The sequence below is a fragment of the Bombina bombina genome, chromosome 5, assembly GCF_027579735.1.
Source record: "Bombina bombina isolate aBomBom1 chromosome 5, aBomBom1.pri, whole genome shotgun sequence".
Lineage (NCBI taxonomy): Eukaryota > Metazoa > Chordata > Amphibia > Anura > Bombinatoridae > Bombina > Bombina bombina.
This window is the reverse complement of record NC_069503.1, coordinates 523,153,913-523,180,437: the sequence shown is the minus strand read 5'-3', so window position 1 is coordinate 523,180,437 and position 26,525 is coordinate 523,153,913. Positions and strand designations below refer to the sequence as shown.

At 37.4% G+C, this 26,525-nt stretch overlaps 1 protein-coding gene across 1 annotated transcript in view; it reads right to left on the bottom strand.

The window, feature by feature from the left end:
• Positions 1 to 26,525, bottom strand: part of PDE1C (phosphodiesterase 1C) — a 1,522,336-nt gene that overhangs the window by 334,593 nt on the left and 1,161,218 nt on the right. The window contains exon 8 of the mRNA XM_053715778.1: positions 16,543 to 16,683. Coding sequence (XP_053571753.1) covers positions 16,543 to 16,683 — 141 coding nt within the window. The remainder of the gene's footprint in view (positions 1 to 16,542; positions 16,684 to 26,525) is intronic.

The following is a 26,525-nucleotide window of genomic DNA, read 5'->3' as shown; positions in this document are numbered from 1 at the left end:
AATGCTAGAGATGTTCTTTTGGACTTAAGACAAATTTAATTTTGTCCAAATTGTGCTGATTCATTCAGTCGTTTGATATAAACAGCCAAATATCCTATTGGACGCAAAACACTAAAAACAAATGATTGCTTGGCAAAATTGATTCATTCATGCCTTTTGGCGCCAAAAAAATGGTGCAGGAAAGAAGGGAAAGAGTTATATTGTTTGGTTAATAAGCTCTTTTGTTTGTACAGGGGGACATACCATTCATTTGCCCATCGTCAACTGTCCAGTCCTGCCATAGTATTACTAATAACTGATGTTAGGGATAGCCGGTCAGGCACTAAGTGCTGGATTTTTGCCATTCAGGAGTTGTATGTTCTTTTACCATTGAAAAATACATTTTTTTAAATTTTTTGAATCCTATAATGTAAGATTTTTGTTAATATCAATTGTCTATATTACGTTTTCCCATTGGTTCCCAACAGTAATGAATCTAAATCCAATTGCCTAGATTTAGAGTTTTGTCGGTAACGACCTGTGTAGCTAACGCATGCTTTTTTTCCCCCGCACCTTTTAAATACCGCTGGTATTTAGAGTTCACAGAATGGCTGCGTTAGGCTCCAAAAAGGAAGCATAGAGCATAATTTACCGCCACTGCAACTCTCAATACCAGCGGTGCTTACAGACGCGGCCAGCTTCAAAAACGTGCTCGTGCACGATATCCCCATAGGAAATAATGGGGCACTTTGAGCTGAAAAAAAAACCTAACACCTGCAAAAAAGCAGCGTTAAGCTCCTAACGCAGCCCCATTGTTTCCTATGGGGAAACACTTCCTAAGTCTGCACCTAACACCCTAACATGTACCCCAAGTCTAAACACCCCTAACCTTACACTTATTAACCCCTAATCTGCCGCCCCCGCTATCGCTGACACCTGCATATTTTTTTTAACCCCTAATCTGCCGCTCCGTACACCGCCGCAACCTACGTTATCCCTATATACCCCTAATCTGCTGCCCCTAACACCGCCGACCCCTATATTATATTTATTAACCCCTAATCTGCCGCCCCAACATCGCCGCCACCTACCTACAATTATTAACCCCTAATCTGCCGACCGGACCTCACCACTACTATAATAAATGTATTAACCCCTAATCCGCCTCACTAACCCTATAATAAATAGTATGAACCCCTAATCTGCCCTCCCTAACATCGCTGACACCTAACTTCAAGTATTAACCCCTAATCTACCGGCCGGACCTCGCCGCTACTCTAATAAATTTATTAACCCCTAAAGCTAAGTCTAACCCTAACACCCCCCTAAGTTAAATATAATTTAAATCTAACGAAATAAATTAACTCTTATTAAATAAATTATTCCTATTTAAAGCTAAATACTTACCTGTAAAATAAACCCTAATATAGCTACAATATAAATTATAATTATATTGTAGCTATTTTAGGATTAATATTTATTTTACAGGCAACTTTGTTTTTATTTTAACCAGGTACAATAGCTATTAAATAGTTAATAACTATTTAATAGCTACCTAGTTAAAATAATTACAAAATTACCTGTAAAATAAATCCTAACCTAAGTTACAATTAAACCTAACACTACACTAGCAATAAATTAATTAAATAAAATACCTACAAATAAATACAATTAAATAAACTAACTAAAGTACAAAAAATAAAAAAGTTAAGTTACAAAAAATAAAAAAATTAATTACAAACATAATAAAAATATTACAACAATTTTAAGCTAATTACACCTACTCTAAGCCCCCTAATAAAATAACAAAGCCCCCCAAAATAAAAAAATGCCCTACCCTATTCTAAAATTAAAATAGAAAAGCTCTTTTACCTTACCAGCCCTTAAAAGGGCCTTTTGCGGGGCATACCCCAAAGAATTCAGCTCTTTTGCCTGTAAAAAAAAACATACAATACCCCCCCAACATTACAACCCACCACCCACATACCCCTAATCTAACCCAAACCCCCCTTAAATAAACCTAACACTAAGCCCCTGAAGATCTTCCTACCTTGTCTTCACCATGCCAGGTATCACCGATCGCTCCAGGCTCCGAAGTCTTCATCCAAGCCCAAGCGGGGGCTGGCGATCCATCATCCGGCTGAAGTCTTCTATCAAGCGGCGGCTGAAGAGGTCCAGAAGAGGCTCCAAAGTCTTCCTTCTATCCGGGCAGAAGAGTAGATCTGGACCGGCAACCATCTTCTTCCAAGCGGTGACAAGCGACTCCATCTTGAAGACCTCTGGCGCGGATCCATCCTCTTCTTGCGACGTCCTAAGTCCGAATGAAGGTTCCTTTAAATGACGTCATCCAAGATGGCGTCCCTCATATTCCGATTGGCTGATAGGATTCTATCAGCCAATCGGAATTAAGGTAGGAAAAATCTGATTGGCTGATGGAATAAGCCAATCAGATTCACGTTCAATCCGATTGGCTGATCCAATCAGCCAATCAGATTGAGCTCGCATTCTATTGGCTGATCGGAACAGCCAATAGAATGCGAGCTCAATCTGATTGGCTGATTGGATCAGCCAATCAGATTTTCCCTACCTTAATTCAAATTGGCTGATAGAATCCTATCAGCCAATCGGAATTCGAGGGACGCCATCTTGGATGACGTCATTTAAAGGAACCTTCATTCGGACTTAGGACATCGCAAGAAGAGGATGGATCCACGCCGGAGGTCTTCAAGATGGAGCCGCTTGTGACCGCTTGGAAGAAGATGGTTGCCGGTCCGGATCTACTCTTCTGCCCGGATAGGAGGAAGACTTTGGAGCCTCTTCTGGACCTCTTCAGCCACCGCTTGATAGAAGACTTCAGCCAGATGATGGATCTCCAGCCCCCGCTTGGGCTTGGATGAAGACTTCGGAGCCTGGAGCGATCGGTGATACCTGGCATGGTGAAGACAAGGTAGGAAGATCTTCAGGGGCTTAGTGTTAGGTTTATTTAAGGGGGGTTTGGGTTAGATTAGGGGTATGTGGGTGGTGGGTTGTAATGTTGGGGGGGGGTATTGTATGTTTTTTTTTACAGGCAAAAGAGCTGAATTCTTTGGGGTATGCCCTGCAAAAGGCCCTTTTAAGGGCTGGTAAGGTAAAAGAGCTTTTCTATTTAAATTTTAGAATAGGGTAGGGCATTTTTTTTATTTTGGGGGGCTTTGTTATTTTATTAGGGGGCTTAGAGTAGGTGTAGTTAGTTTAAAATTGTTGTAATATTTTTATTATGTTTGTAATTATTTTTTTTATTTTTTGTAACTTAGCTTTTTTTATTTTTTGTACTTTAGTTAGTTTATTTAATTGTATTTATTTGTAGGTATTTTATTTAATTTATTTATTGATAGTGTAGTGTTAGGTTTAATTGTAGATAATTGTAGGTATTTTATTTAATTAATTTATTGCTAGTGTAGTGTTAGATTTAATTGTAACTTAGGTTAGGATTTATTTTACAGGTAATTTTGTAATTATTTTAACTAGGTAGCTATTAAATAGTTCTTAAGTATTTCATAGCTATTGTACCTGGTTAAAATAAATACAAAGTTGCCTGTAAAATAAATATAAACCCTAAAATAGCTACAATATAATTATAATTTATATTGTAGCTATATTAGGGTTTATTTTACAGGTAAGTATTTAGCTTTAAATAGGAATAATTTATTTAATAAGAGTTAATTTATTTCGTTAGATTTAAATTATATTTAATTTAGGGGGTGTTAGGGTTAGGGTTAGACTTAGCTTTAGGGGTTAATAAATTTATTAGAGTAGCGGTGAGGTCCGGTCGGCAGATTAGGGGTTAATACTTGAAGTTAGGTGTCGGCGATGTTAGGGAGGGCAGATTAGGGGTTCATACTATTTATTATAGGGTTATTGAGGCGGGAGTGAGGCAGATTAGGGGTTAATACATTTATTATAGTGGCAGTGAGGTCCGGTTGGCAGATTAGGGGTTATTAATTGTAGGTAGGTGGAGGCGATGTTGGGGGCGGCAGATTAGGGGTTAATAAATATAATATAGGGGTCGGCGGTGTTAGGGGCAGCAGATTAGGGATACATAGGGATAATGTAAGAGGCGGCGGTGTGCGGTCGGCAGATTAGGGGTTAAAAATTTTTAATAGAGTGGCGGCGATGTGGGGGGGCCTCGGTTTAGGGGTACATAGGTAGTTTATGGGTGTTAGTGTACTTTAGAGCACAGTAGTTAAGAGCTTTATGAACCGGCGTTAGCCCAGAAAGCTCTTAACTCCTGGCTTTTCTCTGCAGCTGGAGTTTTGTCATTAGATTTCTAACGCTCACTTCAGCCACGAATCTAAATACCGGCGTTAGAAAGATCCCATTGAAAAGATAGGATACGCAATTGACGTAAGGGGATCTGCGGTATGGAAAAGTCGCGGCTGGAAAGTGAGCGTTAGACCCTTACCTACACGACTCTAAATACCAGCGGTAGCCCAAAACCAGCATTAGGAGCCTCTAACGCTGGTTTTGACAGCTAACGCCAAAATCTAAATCTAGGCCATTATTTGTCTGAACCGAATGCCTGCATGGATGAAATTTGGCTGAACTGAATGTTTGAAAAATCCTAAACAAATCTTTCGAATGAAACAAATTTTTCGTCCATGCACATGTCTAGTAAATGCTAAGCACTTAAAAATTCCACAGCTAAGTTGACAAAAATTACCATTAAATAAAATGTTAGAATTTCAAAGACAAGAAAACAGAGCCAAAATGAGTGTTACTGTAGCTTGTCAAAGCAACTGCATACACCATCTGTTTATTTTGGAGTCTGTAAAACATACTGTAAGTTCTCATTAAAAAAAATTATATTATTTTTGTGGACTTGAGAAAACCAAATTTGTTTTTTTAAGCATTTGAAGATGCAAAATCTTAAATTGGGACTAATATAGTAATTAGCAAAATAAGTCCATGAATGTCAACACAGTAAGCTACACTTCTTTCTCAACTATTTGCATGGTAAGGAAATTTGAATGTGGTTATTTACATACATTTTAATCACACGTTAAAGGATACAGACTGTGTTGCATACAGATGGTATTTTATATTGAGACACCTTGTATTATGCAATTGTATACTATTTATTGTGGTGTTTAACCTTTTGAATACTCCTAGCTATTCTAACCTATTTAAAGGGTCATGGAACTGGAACACAAAAATGGTTTAATGCATTTAAGCATTTTATTCTTAAACTATAGTTTTGTGATGTCTATGTGTTTAAGTTATGCATACTCCAGTGCAGAAATGCCCTACTGGTTTAGAGCTGAGACAATTAGGGAAGGCTTATGTGCATAGCTGTGTTCATCTCAGGATCTGCTTATTGTTTAACTATGTGTGAAACTCTTTTCTGCAGGCTAAACAAGCTATAGGCAAACAATAGTACACTATTAACCCTGTAACTTTTTATAGTGCGACTATTTTGTAGACTAGATTTTAAACACAGACATTTATTAGCATAAACAATTGGTAATGTGTTTTTGTTTGGGCTGAAACACAAGGAACAAGAAGTTAGCTTGAGATTTCAGTACAACTGATTCTAGGGGGGATATTTATCAAAGGTCTGGTGGACCTGATCCAACAGTGCGGATCAGGTCCGCCAGACCTCGCTGAATGCAGATAGCAATACGCTCTCCGTATTCAGCATTGCACCAGCAGCTCTTGATAAATGGGCCCCCATGACTATGCAGTCCCAGAATAGTTTGTCAAGCAAGTACACTCTAATCCACAAGAGCCCAAACATTTTTGCATGGAGAGCCAGTTGCTAATATTATAAATCTTTTATATATACAGTGGATATAAAAAGTCTACACACCCTTATGAAATTGCAGGTTTTTGAAATCTAAAGACAGAAATAACCACAATGTAAAAGTCAGATGGTTTCCATCTGTTATGTGATCTTACAACAAACACAAATCCAGAGAAAAAAACTAAAAATTTAATGAGTAGGAATATTTAAAAAAACAATAATAATAAAAAAAGATTACATAAGTCTGGGCTCACAGTCAAGCACATTCTAAATCATGTATTGTAGGTAAATAGCATACACTTGCAGAGGCGTAACTAGAAACCACAGGGCCCAGGTGCAAGAATCTAAGAAGCCCCCCCCCCCAAAAAAAAAAAAGGTGAATTTGATACATGTTTTTTTTGTTTTTTTTTAAATTTAACACAGAAAAAAAATGTGAATCAGATTACATGTCTACAAAAGGAGGTACCCTGTGCCCACAGTCTGTGAGACGATCTGACCCCCTATTACTGTATATAGTGACACTGTTTAACCCACCAGTACTGAATATAGTGAGTTAGTGACACAGTCTGTAATCTGCCGTTGAGATGGCTGACCTGACCCTACCCGCCCCAGTACTTTATAAAGTGACCACAGTAGTCAGTGACATGGTCCAGCCCCCCCGTACTGTATATAGTGGTACTGTATAGTAACACTGTTTACCCCCTGCCCCCCCCATGCTGTAGTAACAAGGTCTGTAATTTGCTGGTTCCACAAACCTACACACACACACATACATACATACACACACAGTCACATACATACACACACACATGCATAAATACACACACAGTTACATACATACACACACACATAAACACCAAGGGGTAAAACAGAAACACTAACCCCTGTAGTCAGAGACACTAGTGAAGCATCATGTCACACTCACATGATATCAGTGCAGGCAATGGCAGGTCGACGTTTTTTAATAGACATGTGCACAGGCAAAAAAATTGTTTTGTCCGAAAGATTTGTTTTAGATTTTTTCAAATGTTCAGTTTTGGCTGAATTTTGTCCATGCAGTCATTCTTTTCGGAGAAATATTGGATTCAGATGCGTTACCATTATTTCCAAAAAAGAATAACTATTATATAAAACTAATATTAACAGAAATCTTACATTATAGGATTCAAACAACTATTTTTTAAGTTAAAGCATACAACTCCTGTATGACTAAAATCACTATTTATTTAACTTGCGGATTGTTGGCACTCAATAGCACTAATATTTCTGTGCTCCACTTGTAATCAACGCCATGAAATTACCCATATTCCAACATTCCTATAGCTGTACTGTGCACAGCGTTTGAGTGAGCACAGGCAACAAAAATTAAACAATAAAATGTTTATATATATATATATATATATATATATATATATATATATATATATATATATATATAGGGTTAGAAAAAGATCCTGCAAAAAAAAAAAAAAAAAAATAGAAAAAAGGTGTGTGTATATATATATGTGTGTGTATATAAATATATGTATTTAATTCAGTGGTGTATTTTGTGTAGGTAGGGTCAAATATAGATTTTTGTCCATGATAACTGTGATTTATGTTATCAATTTAGGACATTTTTAGGACTCCATTATGAACTATGCAAGCTTAATGAATTGCTTGCTGTAGAACTACACAATGATGCACGTTACATTTTCCATATGCACCTGCACATCTGTGCACTTGTCATACGTAGCTATAAGAATGGGCTGAATTAGAAAAAAATAAGCTATACACATTTTCTACAAATAAACCTCAATTGACAACATTATAAAAATAATATATACTGTATATATATATATATATATATATATATATAGCTATTCATTACATGGGCTGTTTTACTAATACAAGAATATGATATGAACAGTTTCACATATGTAATAAAATTCTGAATTAGATAAAAATGTGGTTAAAACATTTATTCTCAAGAACCATGAAATCATTGTTACTTAGAATAATAATCTTGTATTGTCTATGGTTCCCATGGTTCACAGGTCCCTAGAAATATAAATATCTTAGAACACCTGATAAACCTACTTCTCTTACTGCCCCAATTCCTGCATCATAATTGTTAATGCGTTGCCTTCTTTTAATTAATATGTTCTTAAATAAAAACATCTAATGTATATTGAAAGGCTAATAAACTGCTAACTGCTGGCCCTGAGCTGAAACTACCAATGAGTGAATCTAGCTAGGTTGTGCAACTATAGCTGCTGACTGGGTCTATGGCTGTTTTCACAAGTTCTCTGTGGCTTCTGAACAGTACTTTCAGTAAGGGTTTACCCTTTGCAGGGTCGCTAGTGCTAAAATGTCATGATCTAATGAACAAGAGCATGCCATTAAATAAAAAACAAAATTTATGCTTACCTGATAAATTTATTTATATTTTTATTTATATCGTGACACGATGAGTCCATGGATCATCTAATTACTAATGGGAATATCACTCCTGCCCAGCAGGAGGCGGCAAAGAGCACCACAGCAAAGCTGTTAAATATCAATTCCCTTCCCTCCCACCCCACAGGTGTCTGGAGTTTATAGCATACTAACACCCTGTCTAAAAAATGTTGCAGCCCATGGACTCATCGTGTCAAGAAAGAAAGAAATTTATCAGGTACGCATAAATTTTGCTTTCTTTCTAATGACACGATGAGTCCACGGATCATCTAAATACTAATGGGAATCAATACCCTAGCTAGAGTACACAGATGATAAGGGAGGGACAAGACAGGGAACCTAAATGGAAGGCACCACTGCTTGAAGAACCTTTCTCCCAAGCGGCCTCAGCTGAGGCAAAAGTGTCAAATTTATAGAATTTTGAAAAAGTGTGAATAGAGGACCAAGTTGCAGCCCTGCAAATCTGTTCCATAGAAGCTTCCTTTTTGAATGTCCATGAGGAAGCAACAGCCCTCGTGGAATGAACTGTAACTCTCTCTGGAGGTTGCTGTCCAGCAGTTTCATAGGCAAAAAGTATGATACTCTTCAGCCAAAAAGAAAGAAAAGTAGCCGTAGCTTTCTGTCCCTTACGTTTTCCAGAGAAAACCACAAACAAAGCAGAAGACTGATGAAAATCCTTAGTTGCCTGTAAATAAAATTTTAGTGCACGTATCACATCGAGAATATGCAGAAGCCGTTCCTTCTGAGAAGAAGGATTAGGACACAAAGAAAGAACAACAATCTCCTGATTAATGTTCCGGTCAGAAACTACTTTAGGGAGAAACCTTAATTTGGTACGTAAAACTACCTTATCCAAATGAAAAATAAGGTAAGGAGAATCATACTGTAATGCCGAGAGCTCTGGCACTCTACCAGCAGAAGAATTAGCAACAAGAAACAAAACCTTCCAAGATAACAACTTAATATCTAAGGAATGCATAGGCTCAAACGGAGCCCCTTGAAGAACCTTACGAACTAAATTAAGACTCCAGGGAGGATTAACTGGTTTGAACACAGGCCTGATCCTGACCAAGGCCTGACAAAAAGATTGCACATCTGGTACGTCCGCCAGACGTTTATGTAACAAAATAGACAAGGCAGATATTTGGCCCTTTAGGGAACTTGCCGATAATCCCTTCTCCAAACCTTCTTGGAGAAAGGACAGAATTCTAGGAATCCTAACTTTACTCCAAGAGTAGCCCTTGGATTCACACCAATATAGATATTTACGCCATATCTAGTGGTAAATCTTTCTAGTCACAGGTTTACAAGCCTGAATCATGGTCTCTATGACCGATTCCGAAAATCCCCGCTTGGATAAAATTAAGTGTTCAATCTCCAAGCAGTCAGCTTCAGAGAAACTAGATTTGGATGAAGGAAGGGCCCTTGAAGTAGAAGGTCCTTCTTCAACAGAAGTCTCCAAGGTGGAAGAGATGACATGTCCACCAGATCTGCATACCAAATCCTGTGAGGCCATGCCGGTGCAATGAGGATCACTGACGCCCTCTCCTGATTGATTCGAGCAATGACCCGAGGTAGAAGAGCGAACGGAGGAAATAGGTATGCAAGACTGAAATTCCAAGGTACCATCAGGGCATCTATCAGTAGTGATGTCGCGAATAGTTCGCGGGCGAATAGTTCCCGGTGAACATAGCTTGTTCACATTCGCCGCGGCAGGCAAACATAAGCGATGTTCGATCCGCCCCCTATTCGTCATCATTGAGTAAACTTTGACCCTGTATCTCACAGTCTGCAAACACATTTCAGCCAATCAGCAGCAGACACTCCCTCCCAGACCTCCCAGCTCCTTGACAGCAGCCATTTTAGATACATTCTGATCCTGCATTCTTAGTGAGAGGAGGGATAGTATAGCTGCTGCTGATTTTATAGGGAAATTGATAGCTAGGCTAGTGTATTCAGTGTCCACTACAGTCCTGAAGGACTCATCTAATCTCTGCTGTAAGGACAGCACCCCAAAAAGCCCTTTTTAGGGCTAGAACATAATTTATTTATTTTTTTGCCTGTGTAATTTTGACTGTGAAACATCAGTCTGCTAGTGTAATCTAATTGCAGTTGCCTGCCTGCAGTGCCACCACTCATATCTATTGTAACAGTAGTGTAAATTTAAAAAAAAAAAACTTTTTTGACTGTGAAACATCAGTCTGCTAGTGTAATCTAATTGCAGTTGCCTGCCTGCCAGCGTGTGTGCCAGGCCCACTTGCCAACTAGTGCCACCACTCATATCTGTTGTAACAGTAGTGTAAATTTAAAAAAAAAAAACTTTTTTGACTGTGAAACATCAGTCTGCTAGTGTAATCTAATTGCAGTTGCCTGCCTGCCAGCGTGTGTGCCAGGCCCACTTGCCAAGTAGTGCCACCACTCATATCTGTTGTAACAGTAGTGTAAATTTAAAAAAAAAAAAAAAATTTGACTGTGAAACATCAGTCTGCTAGTGTAATCTAATTGCAGTTGCCTGCCTGCCAGCGTGTGTGCCAGGCCCACTTGCCAACTAGTGCCACCACTCATATCTGTTGTAATAGTAGTGTAAATTTAAAAAAAAAAAACTTTTTTGACTGTGAAACATCAGTTTGCTAGTGTAATCTAATTGCAGTTGCCTGCCTGCCAGCGTGTGTGCCAAGCCCACTTGCCAACTAGTGCCACCACTCATATCTGTTGTAACAGTAGTGTAAATTTAAAAAAAAAAACTTTTTTGACTGTGAAACATCAGTCTGCTAGTGTAATCTAATAGCAGTTGCCTGCCTGCCAGCGTGTGTGCCAGGCCCACTTGCCAACTAGTGCCACCACTCATATCTGTTGTAACAGTAGTGTAAATTTTGTAAAAAAAAACTTTTTGACTGTGTCACTGTGTCACTGTGAAGTGGGCGTAACCCTTACACTACCTGATCGATACAACATCATACCTGATGTTTTAAAGCTTGTTATTCCAAACAATTTAGGAATGTTAGGTGATTTATGCCCTTTATGGATTAAAACCAGACTCTGCATCAACTATGTAATTTTCCGTGGGAGTTTTGCCATGGATCCCCCTCCGGCATGCCACAGTCCAGGTGTTAGTCCCCTTGAAACAACTTTTCCATCACTATTGTGGCCAGAAAGAGTCCCTGTGGGTTTTAAAATTCGCCTGCCTATTGAAGTCAATGGCGGTTCGCCCGGTTCGCCCGTTCGCGAACAGTTGTGGAAGTTCGAGTCCGCCGTTCGCAAATGGAAAATTTTCAGTTTGCGACATCACTATCTATCAGTGCAGCCTGAGGGTCCCTTGACCTCGATCCGTACTTCAGAAGCTTGGCATTCTGCCGGGATGCCATGAGATCCAATTCCGGCTGACCCCATTTGAGAATCAGGCTGGAAAACACTTCTGGGTGGAGTTCCCACTCCCACGGGTGAAAGGTCTGTCTGCTCAGGAAGTCCGCCTCCCAGTTGTCCACTCCTGGGATGTGGATCGCTGACAGACAGCAATTGTGGGTCTCCGCCCACTGCATTATCTTAGCTACCTCTGTCATGGCCAAGGAACTCCGCGTTCCTCCCTGATGGTTGATGTAAGCCACTGAAGTTATGTTGTCCGACTGTAACCTGATGAACCAGGCCTAGGCTAACTGGGGCCAGGCCAGAAGAGCATTGAAGATTGCTCTCAGGTCCAGAATGTTTATGGGCAGAACAGACTCCGACCGAGTTCAAGTTCCCTGAGCCTTTAGAGAACCCCAGACTGCTCCCCATCCCAGAAGGCTGGCGTCTGTTGTCACAATTACCCAAGAGGGTCTGCGGAAGCAAGTTCCCTGGGAGAGATGATCCTGAGACAACCACCAGAGAAGAGAATCCCTTGTCTCCTGCTCCAGCTGTATTCGCAGAGACAGATTTGCATAAGCTTCGTTCCACTGACTGAGCATGTCTAACTGCAAAGATCTGAGGTGGAAACAGGCAAACGGGATGATGTCCATTGCCGCTACCATCAGACCGATTACCTCCATGCACTGAGGCACTGATGGTCGAGGAGAGAACTGAAGCGCTAGGTAAGAATTGAAAATCTTTGATTTCCTGACTTCTTTCAGAAAAATCTTCATTGATAAGGAATCTATTATAGTTACCAAGAAAATTACTCTTGTATTTGGAACTAAGGAACTCTTTTACAAATTTACATTCCATCTGTGAGATCGCAGGAAAGATAACAACATTTCCGTGTGGTATCTTGCTTGTTGAAAGGATGGTGCCTGGACCAGAATGTCGTCCAGATAAGGCGCCACTGCAATGCCCCACAATCGGAGCACTGCCAACAGGTATCCCAGAACCTTTTAGAAAATTCTGGGAGCTGTGGCAAGGCCGAATGGAAGAGCCACAAACTGGAAGTGTTTGTCTAGAAATGCAAACCTTAGAAACTTGTGATGGTCCCTGTTGATGGGAACATGCAGGTACGCGTCCTTTAAATCCATGGTAGTCATAAATTGACCCTCTTGGATCAAAGGAAGAATGGAACGAATAGTTTCCATCTTGAAGGACGGTACTCTGAGGAATTTGTTTAGACTCTTGAGATCTAAAATTGGTCTGAAGGTTCCCTCCTTTTTGGGAACCACAAACAGATTGGAATAGAACCCCAGACCCCCTTCCTGCCTCGGAACAGGAACTATCTCTCCCAGGTCGGAGAGGTCCCGTACACATTGTAAGAACGCCTCTATTTTTGTCTGGTCTATAGATAATCTTGAAAGCAGAAACCTGCCCCTTGGAGGAAAGTTCTCGAACTCTAGTTTATATCCCTGGGACATGATGTCCACTGCCCAGGGATCCTGAACATCTCAAACCCAAGCCTGAGAGAAGAAGGAAAGTCTGCCCCCCACAAGATCCGGTCCCAGATCGGGGGCAGGCCCTTCATGCTGTCTTTGATTCAATAGCAGGCTTTTTTGATTATTTTCCCTTGTTCCAAGACTGATTAGGTCTCCAGGAAGGTTTGGACTGTTCATGATTGGAAGAGGAAGTGGAAGGATTTCCCTTGAAATTTCGTAAGGAATGAAAATTACTCTGATGTCCCTTTTGTTTGTTTCTCTTATCCTGAGGGAGGAAATGACCCTTTCCTCCCGTAATGTCAGAAATTATTTCTGCCAAACCCGGTCTAAACAAGGTCTTTCCCTTGTAAGGAATCACCAAAAGTTTAGACTTAGATGACACGTCCGCAGACAGCAAACCTGAAATCTTTGCTCCCAGTTTAATAACCTGTAGGGAAGCATCCGTAATAAAGGAATTGGCAAACTTAAGGGCCTTTATCCTATCCTGGATCTCTTAAAGGGGAGTGTCTGTCCTAATAGAATCAGATAACGCATCAAACCAATATGCCACCACACAAGTGACGGTAGCAATCCACACTGCAGGTTGCCATTGTAAACCTTGGTGTACATACATCTTCTTAAGTAACCCCTCTAATTTTTTGTCCATAGAATCCTTAAAAGCACAACTATCCTCTATGGGAATAGTAGTCCTCTTGGCCAGAGTGGAAATTGCTCCTTCCACCTTGGGTACTGTTTGCCAAGACTCCTTGATAGAGTTCGCTATGGGAAACATCTTTTTAAATATAGGGGATGGAGAAAAAGGGATACCCGGTCTCTCCCATTCCTTAGCAATGATCTCAGAGCTTGTTCTGGTACAGGAAAAACCTCCCAAGGAAGGTACATCAAAATATTTGTTTAGCTTACTGGATTTCTTAGGATTAACTATGACCATGGTGTCGCTGTCGTCCAATGTAGCTAAAACCTCCTTGAGTAACAGACGGAGGTGTTCTAGCTTAAACCTAAAGGTACAACTTCAGTATCAGCGGGAGAAATTACACTGTCAGAATCTGAAATTTAACCCTCAGATGCTACCGAAGTATCCTCCTCCTCAGGCTTCTGGGAGGGGGCGTTCAAAATAGCGACAACTGCATCAGTAACCTCGCTAACTGAATGTTTATTTTTTCACTTGCGTTTTCCCTGCAACAATCGAAAAAACAGACAACGCATCAGAAACTGCAGACGACATGAGGGGAGCAATGTTTTGCAACGTAACCGCAGGAGGAGTTAGAGGGAAAGTGCAAGGCACTGCATGTGTGGGCGGTAAAATTTGGGACGCTTGAGGAGAAACCTGCAGCTTATTTTGAACATTGTCATTAGACTCCTGAACAGCATCCGTCTTAGAAAATGTTGGCTCAGAAAAAAGTCTATCCCTATTATCTAAAGTTCTCTCAATAAATGAGGAACAGAAAGGGATTGGTGGTTCCACATTGGCATCAAAACATAAAGAACAATTGACATTTTGGTCCATTCTGACTCACAATGGATCAAATTGTCAATTAAAAAGTTAAAATTTTTTAATAAAAATTTAAACAGAAAAATGTTACTGTCACTCTAAATTTTAAACCGTAACTTTTTTATTTTTTATATGCAGAGGACAAAATATCTAAACAAAGCTACAGATCCCCTCTACACCTCAGTTTAACTTTGCTGAGGTGCCTACCTGCCCTGCTGACACCGGCTCTCCCTGTGCAGAAGCCGTTCCTCCTTTTTTTTTTTTTGCAAAAGATCCGGAACTCGGCAGTCGCAATAGAGAACCGGTCTCCGGTCCTAGAAGTGCCTGCTCTTAGAAACAAATGTGTAATCTACAATTAAACTGTACTCTCTTTCCGGTCACTAGGAAGTGAGGGAAAAGTGGCTCACAACACAAATTGCCTCCTCACATAGCTCTGCCCATCGTGGGCATCTCAAAAAGAAAACTCCCGGTCGGTATCATGTCTTCTAAAGTAAACCTCCGGGAGCAGAGTAAACCACCATAAAAAACAGAGCCCAATATTTTTCCTCAGCCCCAGTGCCTGCATCAAAGCTGTCTACATAATCTCTCCATCTATAGGAGAATTTATGTCTCTTGCAAATAAAGTACCGAAACTTTTTCTGAGTCCTTTATATATGTATCCCATCTTCTGTAAATAAAGTGCCTCCTTTTTATTATCCTTTTTAGAAAAATAAAGTCAGCACTTACCTCATAAATCTGCCAGCAAGGCAGCTCACCAGGTTTGAGAGGTCCTCTCCCTCACATGGACCTGTGGAAAAAATGTAAAGACTCAGTAATTTTACTCAGGCTTTCCGAGTCACGGCAGCATAATTACATGGGAGGCGCAGTGAGAATTATGTCCCACAAGTTCCCATTGCTCTAAAGCCACCACTGCTCTAATAAAGAGACTGATATGGACTACGGCTACACCCCAGGACAAAGCAGGACAATCTTGCACTACTTAAAAAAAAAAAAAAAAATCTTGCTTGATGAATCTTTTCTAACACCTAACTTTACCATTTCCTTGCTGTAACATAGGCAAAGAGAATGACTGGGGTGGGAGGGAAGGGAGGTGATATTTAACAGCTTTGCTGTGGTGCTCTTTGCTGCCTCCTGCTGGGCAGGAGTGATATTCCCATTAGTAATTAGATGATCCGTGGACTCATCGTGTCATTAGAAAGAAATAATGTTTCAGGGTTTATGGCATGCTACTGTATAAGGAAAGTAGCAGTTTTACATACATGAGAGTGAAACATGCTCATTCAGTTCTGTTATATTATAGTTATTTATTAATAAATATAATATATTAATGTATTTAATCTCATCCAGCTGTGATGCTGGTATGATGAAATTTCACCGAGCCACAGTTTTGGAGAAATATTATCCCATGATTTAATGTCAAAATTATGAAAGGTTGAATGTGCTGAAAGTGCATTTTGTTTGGTAGAACGAATAGGCCAGCGGTCATTAGTTTTGGACAGTCAAATGTTGATAAGAAGGAATAGCCATTCAAATTCGGTAATCAAATGATATTTCAGGTTTTCAAATGTTACTTTTGTTTTCAAATGTTTATAATTAGATTGAATATCCACATTTCAAATTTTGAATGTAACATTTGATTTAACAAATACTATTCATAATTTTAATAGTTCACAACAGATGCAAATATATGGATTCAAATGTTTCTATTTTGAATATTACATTAAAACAGAGCATTAGAAATACTATTACAAATATATCAATTTGAATTTTTCAAATTTGAATATTGCATAATTCAAATCAAATTATTGAATCAAATATTACATTTAAAGAAAGCATTAGAAATACTATTACAATAAACTAATGTTAGAATGTTGTACAAACATTCAAAATTCTAAATGAATGAAGAAATGTGTTAAAATTTGTTTTATTTTTTGAATGTTGCAAAACATTTACCCATCCCCAGTCAAAATGTATTAAAGGAATATTAAAACTATTCATGTACAAGTAATTGTTTTACTTACCACTAACCCTGATTTAAAAAGAAAGTAATGAACGGTCTGTGTAACATCTGCCGCATGGATTAGATTGTGATATGGGTTTTTATGCTTGGTATATCCAACTTCCAGTGCTTCCACAAATGATACAAGTGCAGAGATAGGTATCTAAAACAGAAAGCAGCATTAATATATTGCCTTACATTTAATATAAGATTAGAAGAGGAAAGTCCAGCTGTAACATATAAACAATGGAAATAAACTCAAATAATAAGAAAAATAAAATACTGTAAACACACAAGACAATGGAGCCAATATAAATGAGGCAATGCACATTTAGAAAAGAAAACATTACCATATCTTGCTGGAAAATAAATTCCATTTTGTTTCACAGTGCTGAATTGCGTCTAATAAAGCAATAGCGATCTGTTATTCTAAACAGGAATCTAGGCTTTAATTAGCAGGGTTAATTTGCATTTATGGAAAAAACAAACAACCAGACAAAGAAAAATGCTTCAAGATTACATGCTCATATGTCCAACTAGTAGTTACTATAAATTATATATTGCAGTGTGTAGTAAAAATACCTGTTAAAGCAAAACAAACAAAAAAATTCCTTGTGATGTCAGTATTGATCAACAGTTACAGTATGATATTATTGATATTCTTACATAACAGTGTATTTAGCTTCAAGGAAATTAAATAAACAAATTATATAAACAAATGCAGAATTTAGAAAATAAGCTAATGTTGAAAATAATATATAAATAAAAAAAACTAAAATAGTAGCATAGTAGCACAGCTCAAAACTTTTATATTGAACACTGAGGAAAATCTTCCCAAAGAATTATGAAATACAATTTGCAATACATTTTTTAAAGTAATTTTACTTTATATTTTTATATATTTTTTATGTATTTATATATTTTTAACAATACAAAAATATATATTTTCTTTTTTCGATGTCAATACATAAAATAAAAATATTTTAGATAAATAAGTAGATATTACATTTTGCATTTGTTTTGCATTTTAAAATGCAAAACAATCTTCTGAGAGATTTTTTATCCTGCTAATATCACTTCTTCTATTTTCAGGATAATTGTTCAGAATACTTAAAATTTAATATAAGACAATTTTTTTTAAAGTATATCTTAAATCTAGTAAAACACATGAAAATATTTCAAGATAAAATAACTGATTTGTATTCAAAAGGGGTGTATTTTTAGTTAATTTCACCAATTGCAGGAATGGAAAAAAATGTATTCTTCTAGCACTTGCAAAATTATATTAATCAATGTATTTCTAGTCCACATGAGTTATTTAAATGTTACTTGTCATAACTTATATCAATAAAAATATTGTTTTGATATTTGGAGGTCATAACATTTTGGGGATATCGAGCAACAACAACCCACTGACAAGAGATTATGTATTTTTAGTTTTCAATTTGCATTAATGTCCAATTCATTTTCAAATTAAGAATCAATAAAAGTTTTAGTAGCAAATTATCTCAGAAGACTCATGCAGTAATAATAAATGGGTTAATATTGTCTTGGAAATGAGTGCTGTAACAATTCTTTTCCCTAGTTGGCAGGATTTCGTTTGCATCCAACACATTTTGGAGAAGCTATAGGCAAATTTTGGCAAAACACATGTGGTGGGACCAGACAGTGGAAGGAACAGAGTATATTTTTTAATCCCACAGAAGAAGGAACACATTCAATTTCAATCCTTTAATGTGAACTGTATTACCAACTAGTTTAACCCTTTAACTACTGAGCAATTTCCACCCATGTGCTGAGCTGTTTGGCAGATTTAAGATGATGCCCTACTGTAGGCGATTTTCAGTAAGAAACCAACATATATTATATATCCTATTTACAGGAAACACAGCAGATTTAAACTATACCATAATTTTATGTATATTTCATTACATGTGAGAAACCTGCAACAAAAAGTGTGAAAAATGCACCTCTTTAATAAACTTTTGATAAACAGGGTTATAAGCAATACTGTGTGTATGTGCTTTCCCCAATAAACTCTATAGTTACAAGATAAATAAGGGCCTTTCAGTATGATTATGTAACTTTGATCTGAACATAGGGCTCCCATGAGCATCTATTCAAATTAATAGACATTTATTCACACCAGGTGATCACTACTTCCCCAGTAATCACCTGGCTATTAAATAGGTGTTTTATTTTTAAGAACAATTGGTCTTAGGGGTCTATAGGAATTTTAGATGACCCATAATTTGCCTATAGACTCACTTATTAGAAGGTGGGAAGATTTGTTTCCAATGATGACATAGTTAAAATATTCCATACTTTCTTTCAGGAAGTATACACCTGCACTGGAGTGAACAGTAATGAAAAAGCCTCCTTTTGGGGAAAAATCAAGGTGCCCAAGTTATCTAAAGAGAGCTTAGTTTTTTTAAAAGCATCAATCAAGCAGAAAAATATTATTAAAGGGATAAAATTCTGCAAGATTCTATCTCATCAGTTTTACAATGCCTTTTTAATGAGTACTATATACAAAATAAAATGTCTTCCCCGTATTTCTCCTCATCTATTATAACACTTATACTTAAAAAAGATAAGGATCCAGAATCTCTTGATGCCTATAGACCAATCTCTCTACTGAACAACGACTATAAATTATTAACAGCAATAGTGGCTAACAGAATTAAATCTATCTTAGACCCTCTCATGCACACAGACCAATCTGGATTTATGTCAGGTAGAAATCCCACCAAAAATATGCGAAGGGTACTGATAGTCATTGAGCATATATGGTGTAACAAATTTAAATCCAGACATAATAAAGAAGCTGCAATAATTACAATCGATGCTGAAAAGGCTTTCAATTCTATTACATGGGACCACTTATATACCTCTATAGAGAAATTTGGTTTAACAGGGTGTTATAAAGAGTTTGTCCATATGATATATACCAATCCAACTTCAATACTTTTAATAAATGGGCAATATTCCCATAAGATTAATATTTCCAAAGGTACAAGACAGGGTTGCCCCCTATCCCCCCTACTCTTTAACCTCGCTATGGAGCCGTTAGCGATAATCTTAAGAAAAGACTTAGAAGGCATCTTTCTGGGAGGAAGGAAAGTGGTATTATCACTATATGCAGAGGACCTTTTGGTGTTTATAGAAAACTCTCAGAAAAACATCCCTATTTTATTAGATATTATTTATCAGTATATCTCGTTCTCTTGTTATAAGATTAACCTTTCCAAATCTGAGATTCTTTGGTTACATAAAAATTCAAACAGTATCCCCTACATACCATTTAAGGAGGTAGAAAAGCAGGTTAAGTACCTAGATTCCAGCCAATTGGTATGATTTAAATTATAAAAAAATATGGATATCTTTAGCTAGAAACTTACAGAATTGGAAGGTTCTGCCTCTTGGTGTCTCAGCAAAAATCTATCTGGTCAAGATGATTCTCATCCTCAAAATATTATTTCTTTGCCAAAACCTACCCCTATTTATAAAAGAGAAAGATCTCAAAAAATTCAATTCAAACTGTATACAATTTTTCTGGAAAGGAGGAAAAGCATGTATAGCCTTAAAGAGATTAATGCAGAAAAAAGAATATGGAGGGCTTAGTTTCCCAAATATCAAACTTTTTTAACAGAGTATTTATGGTTAAGATTGCCTGTGATTGGCTATCGGAAAGAGACTAGGGGGCCTATTTTTTAATGTGAGAGTGAACATGATTCGATATTGTGGATCATGTCCGCCGCACTTTGATAAATGCAGACAGCATATGCTGTCGGCATTTATCATTGCACCAGCAGTTCTTGTGAACTGCTGGTGCAACGCCAGCCGCCGATTGTATTGGATCGGGTTGATTTTTGGCGATTTCTGTCCATTTCAAAGCAGGCGGACAGGTTATGGAGCAGCTGTCTTTAGACCGCTGCTTCATAACTTGTGTTATGGCTCGCCAGAAACACGGGCCATACGGAGCTTGATAAATATGCCCCTTAGGCTCTTATTCACAGCTAGAACATAATCTGATATGCCCATTTTCATTGAGAGGTTTATTGCACCTTAATTTTAAGAATATACCTAAAGATGTTGTCAAAATCAAAACAGTATATCATGTAGTGATCTCCTGGATTAAGAATAATAAGGAGATAGATATTAACAATCAGGTTTCCCAATATCTCACTATTCGAGAAAATCTAGACTTCACACCTGGGTTAGTGCAGAATATCTTTAAGAAATGGGAGCAGAAGGGCCTGATCTATGTAACTCAACTAAAAGACCCAGAACTACAGACAATTAAAACATTTACTGCTAGATTACGAGTTTTTGTCGGTAATGGTGTGCGTTGCTAACGCACATTTTTCCCTCACCGCTCACCTAAAGTAACGCTGGTATTACGTTTTTTTTTAAACCCGGCGTTAGCCACTAAATGGTGAGCGTATAGCAGAAGTTAGCTCCACATCTCACCTCAATACCAGCGCTGCTTACGGTAGCGGTGAGTTGGCAAGACGTGCTCGTGCCCGATTTCCCCATAGGAATCAATGGGGCAGAGCCGGCTGAAAAAAAACCTAACACCTGCAAAAAAGCAGTGTTCAGCTCCTAACGCAGCCCCATTGATTCCTATCTGGAAAGAAAATTTACGATTACACCTAACACCCTAACATGAACCCGAATCTAAACACCCCTAATCTTACACTTATTAACCCCTAACCCGTTGCCTCCGACATCGCCGACACCTACATTATATTATTAACCCCTAATTTGCCGCTTCGGACACCGCTGCCACCTACATTATCCCTATGAACCCCTAATCTGCTGCCCCCAACATCGCTGACACCTACTTTTTATTTATTAACCCCTAATCTGCCGCTGCCAACATTGCCGCCACTATAATAAAATATTAACCCCTAAATCTAAGTCTAACGCTAACACCCCCCTAACTTAAATATAATTTAAATACATCTAAATAAAATTACTATTATTAACTAAATTATTCCTATTTAAAACTAAATACTTACCTATAAAATAAACCCTAAGCTAGCTACAATATAATTAATAGTTACATTGTAGCTAGCTTAGGGTTTATTTTTATTTTACAGGTAACTTTGTATTTATTTTAACTAGGTACAATAGTTATTAAATAGTTATTAACTATTTAATAACTACCTAGTTAAAATAAGTACAATTTTACCTGTAAAATAAACCCTAACCTAAGTTACAATTACACCTAACACTACACTATAATTAAATTAATTACCTAAACTAACTACAATTAATTACAATTAAATTAAATAAACTAAAGTACGAAAAAAAAAACACTAAATTACAGAAAATAATAAAATAATTACAATTTTTTTAAACTAATTACACCTAATCTAATCCCCCTAATGAAATAAAAAAGCCCTCCAAAATAAAAAAAAATCCCTACCCTACACTAAATTTCAAATAGCCCTTAAAAGGGCCTTTCGCGGGGCATTGCCCCAAAGTAATCAGCTCTTTTACCTGAAAAAAAAGACAATAACCCCCCCAACATTACAACCCATCACCCACACACCCAACCCTACTCTAAAACCCACCCAATCCCCCCTTAATAAAACCTAACACTAACCCCTTGAAGATCACCCTACCTTGAGACGTCTTCACCCAACCGGGCAGAAGTGGTCCTCCAGATGGCCAGAAGTCTTCATCCGATCCGGGCAGAAGAGGTCCTCCAGATGGGCAGAAGTCTTCATCCAGGCAGCATCTTCTATCTTCATCCATCCGGAGCGGAGCGGGTCCACCTTCAAGCCATCCAACGTGGAGCATCCTCTTCCATCCGACGACTAACACTAAATGACGGTACCTTTAAGTGACATCATCCAAGATGGCGTCCCTTCAATTCCGATTGGCTGATAGAATTCTATCAGCCAATCGGAATTAAGGTAGAAAAAATCCTATTGGCTGATGCAATCAGCCAATAGGATTGAAGTTCAGGTGTAATTAGTTTAAACATTTTTTCATTATTTTATTATTTTCTGTAATTTAGTGGGGGTTTTTCGTACCTTAGTTTATTTAATTTAATTGTAATTAATTAAAATGGGGACTTTTTTTTATTAGGGGGATTAGATTAGGTGTAATTAGTTTAAACATTTTTTCATTATTTTATTATTTTCTGTAATTTAGTGGGGGTTTTTCGTACCTTAGTTTATTTAATTTAATTGTAATTAATTGTAGTTAGTTTAGGTAATTAATTTAATTATAGTGTAGTGTTAGGTGCAGTTGTAACTTAGGGTTTATTTTAGGGTTTATTTTACAGATAAATTTGTACTTATTTTAACTAGGTAGCTATTAAATAGTTAATAACTATTTAATAACTATTGTACCTAGTTAAAACAAATACAAAAAAAGGAGATTAGGCAGGCACAACTTCAAAACCGCATTAAAGTTAAAAACAAAAAGTTGCTTTATTAATTTTCCATAAAAATAAATACATGCAGACATGTACCTAGTTAAAATAAATACAAAGTTGCCTGTAAAATAAAAATAAACCCTAAGCTAGCTACAATGTAACTATTAGTTATATTGTAGCTAACTTAGGGTTTATTTTACAGGTAAGTATTTAGTTTTAAATTGGAATAATTTATTTAATAGTAGTCATTTTCTTTCTATTTATTTAAATTATATTTAAGTTAGGGGGGTGTTAGGGTTAGACTTAGATTTTGGGGTTAATAAATGTAATATAGTTGCAGCGACGTTGGGGGCGGCAGATTAGGGGTTAATAAATGTAGGTAGGTGTCGGCGATGTTAGGGACAGCAGATTAGGGGTTTATAAAATGTAACTAATGTCTGCGATGCGGGAGTGCGGCGGTTTAGGGGTTAATATATTTATTGAAGTGGCGGCAATGTCCGGTCGGCAGATTAGGGGTTAAAAAATGTATTTAAGTGTTTGCAATGTGGGGGGGGCTAATAGGTAGTTTATGGGTGTTAGTGTACTTTTTAGCACTTTAGTTAAGAGTTTTATGTTACGACGTTAGCCCATAAAACTCTTAACTACTGACTTTTAAATGCGGTAGGAGTCTTGACAGGAGAGGCTGTACCGCTCACTTTTTCCAAGACTCGTAATACCGGCGTTAGGCAAATCCCATTAAAAAGATAGGATACGCAATTGACGTAAGTAGATTTGCGGTATGCTCGAGTCACGGAAAAAAAGTGAGCGGTACACCTGTACCTGCAAGACTCGTAATACCAGCGGGCGTTAAAAAGCAGCGTTGGAACCTCTCAACGCTGCTTTTTAAGGCTAACACAAGGCTCGTAATCTAGCAGTTAATGTTTTAGCTCAGGAATTCTCCTTATCTTCAAAAGAGTGTAATGCCTACTTACAGATCAGACACTTATTCTTTCACCTAATAGAGAAACATGGGAATAACTGGTCTCTGGGAGTAATAGAATCTTGCTTAAAAGTGTATCGAGCTGAGTTAAAGGGACATTAAACCCAATTTTTTTCTTTCATGATTCAGATAGAGAATATCATTTTAAACAACTTTCTAAATTACTTCTGTTATCTATTTTGTTTCATTCTCTTGATATTCCTTCCTGAAAAGCATATCTAGATAGGTTCAGTAGCTTCTGATTAGTGGCTGCACATATTTGCCTCATGTGATTGGCTCACCCATGTGCATTGCTATTTCTTTAACAAAGGATATCTAAAGATTGAAGCAAATTAGATAATAGAAGTAAACTGGAATGTTGTTTAAAATTGTATTCTCTGTCTGAATCATGAAATAAAATTTTGGGGTTTAATGTCCCTTTAAGTCCAATATCGATCAGGTACAATCTAATAATGCAGAAAACTGGTCAGGATAATTTGTAGAAAATAAATGACAGTTGGCGTAAAGAGTTTAAAGAGACTTCAGTAGAAGAGATTGCACAGAGCATTAAGAGAGTTCAGAAAGCTAATAATTCAAGTGGTTGGAAGGAATCCCATGTGAGAATTCTGTATAAGTCATATATGACGCCAGCAGATATTGAAAGATGGTCCAAACAAGATAAGAGGGGGCTGCTCCAGGTGTAATTTTTCAAATGCTGATCTCACACACTGTTTCTGGTCATGTCCCAAAATTCAATAATTCTGGAGCAGAGTTAATTATTGAGTTAACAGATTCTTAGAAAGGAAATGTAAACTAGAGATACAATATATATTCTTTGTTACAACCAAATACAAAAGATATGGAGAACATAGCATTAATTAATACGGTTATCTTGATTGGACGCAACATTATATTAAAATCTTGGAAATCCAAATACAGTCCAATGGTGAAAGAGTTTAATAATAAAATATTGTTACAGATGAATATAGAACAGTTTAACGTAAATATAACACAGGAGAAGAGAGTGGCTCTTTCTTTTTTCAGAAATGGTTTAAAGTGTTGACATTTCCGGATAGGGTACAAAGGCAGATAACATATCCCTTCAGGAAGTCTGATTATTTTAGTATAGCTTTATTAACTGGCAGCTTTCCAGGTTCCTGGGGTGACTGAGAGGTGAGAATGGGAGAGAGGGAGTTTTTTTTATTTCCCTTCCCGTGTTTTGTTTTGCATTGTCTTGTTTTGTTTTTGCGTCTTAGTACTGTCAAAGATGTTTTTTTATATAGACTGTGCAGAGGTTGTACATAATAGATTATAGAGTGAGTACAGTGTCATATGTGTCACTGAATTAGAAGTAATGGGATAATACAAAATCTTAGAGTAGAGATGATAGGCTTTTTCTTTTTTTTTTTTTTTTTATTATTAATGACTAATTTTCATATGAACGATCTAGCCTGGTACATGGTGGTTGTTCTTTGTATAACTTGAATCTCCAACCTGCTTAAAAAAAAAGAAGGGGGAGAGGAAAGGGGGATTAGAAGAGAATATAGTGGATGGCACTATATGGATCTCTATTGTATCTGTATACAACAAATAAGTAATATTATGGCAAGACAGGAGGCTTGATATTTTATGCATTAATCTTTACTGACTTCCTAAACAGCAGCCAAGAACAAGTAACAGAAACAAAAACAACCAATCATTAACAAGCAGATAATATATCCAACAAGAAACAGGAAATAGCTTCCTCTTTTCTTTGCTGCCTTCCAGCCAGCAGGTGATGTGTCTCCCTTTTATTGTATTTTAAAATTTTCTATTAGGTTTATTTGGGATCTTTATCTTTTTCTTAACTGTAAACTAACAATTACAATAGCCTAGCGGTTTAGATTTTTCATTTTTGTTATTATTAATGACTCATTTTCATATGAACGATCTAGCCTGGTACATGGTGGTTGTTCTTTGTTTAACTTGAATCTCCAACCTGCTTAAAAAAAAAAGGAGGGGAAGAGGAGCAAGGGAGAGGAAAGGGGGATAGCACTATATGGATGGCACTATATGGATCTCTATTGTATCTGTATACAACAATTAAGTAATTATTGATGTATCTACTGTATAAGTTTCTGAACATGTACTCAATGTTATATTTTGCTCTTTCTTCTTGTGGTTGCAACCTCAATAAAAATATATATTTTTTTAAAAAGACTCCCTTATTAGAAAATATATTTGTTATAAACTTTATTTTTGTTTAATTTGTGCTAATACTTTATACCCAAGACATACACTATTTGAAAGAACAGGCAATTGCCATTCAAACGATGGGTCTTGGGGGTTTGTAATGATAAAGGGAGCTGAGATTGAGGAGTTTGAATACTTACCCCTATCCAGCTCCCTTAAGCCCTGTGTAGTTGTCCGTTACTTCTGGATCTCCAGGGCTTGGTGAAGTTACCACGCGCAAATGCATCTCCAGATGAACCCTGGAAGCTCCTTCAATCTCCAGATGACAACACACACATGATACATTGTGCAAATGATGATGAGCATGAGTATGTGGATTTAGGCCTCCATGTATTAACCGTATTGTGGACAAGCTTCTCAAATTGAGAAGTTGGCCACATGCCTTTGCGTGTAATAACCGAGCAAGTGAGTTCGGGATGGT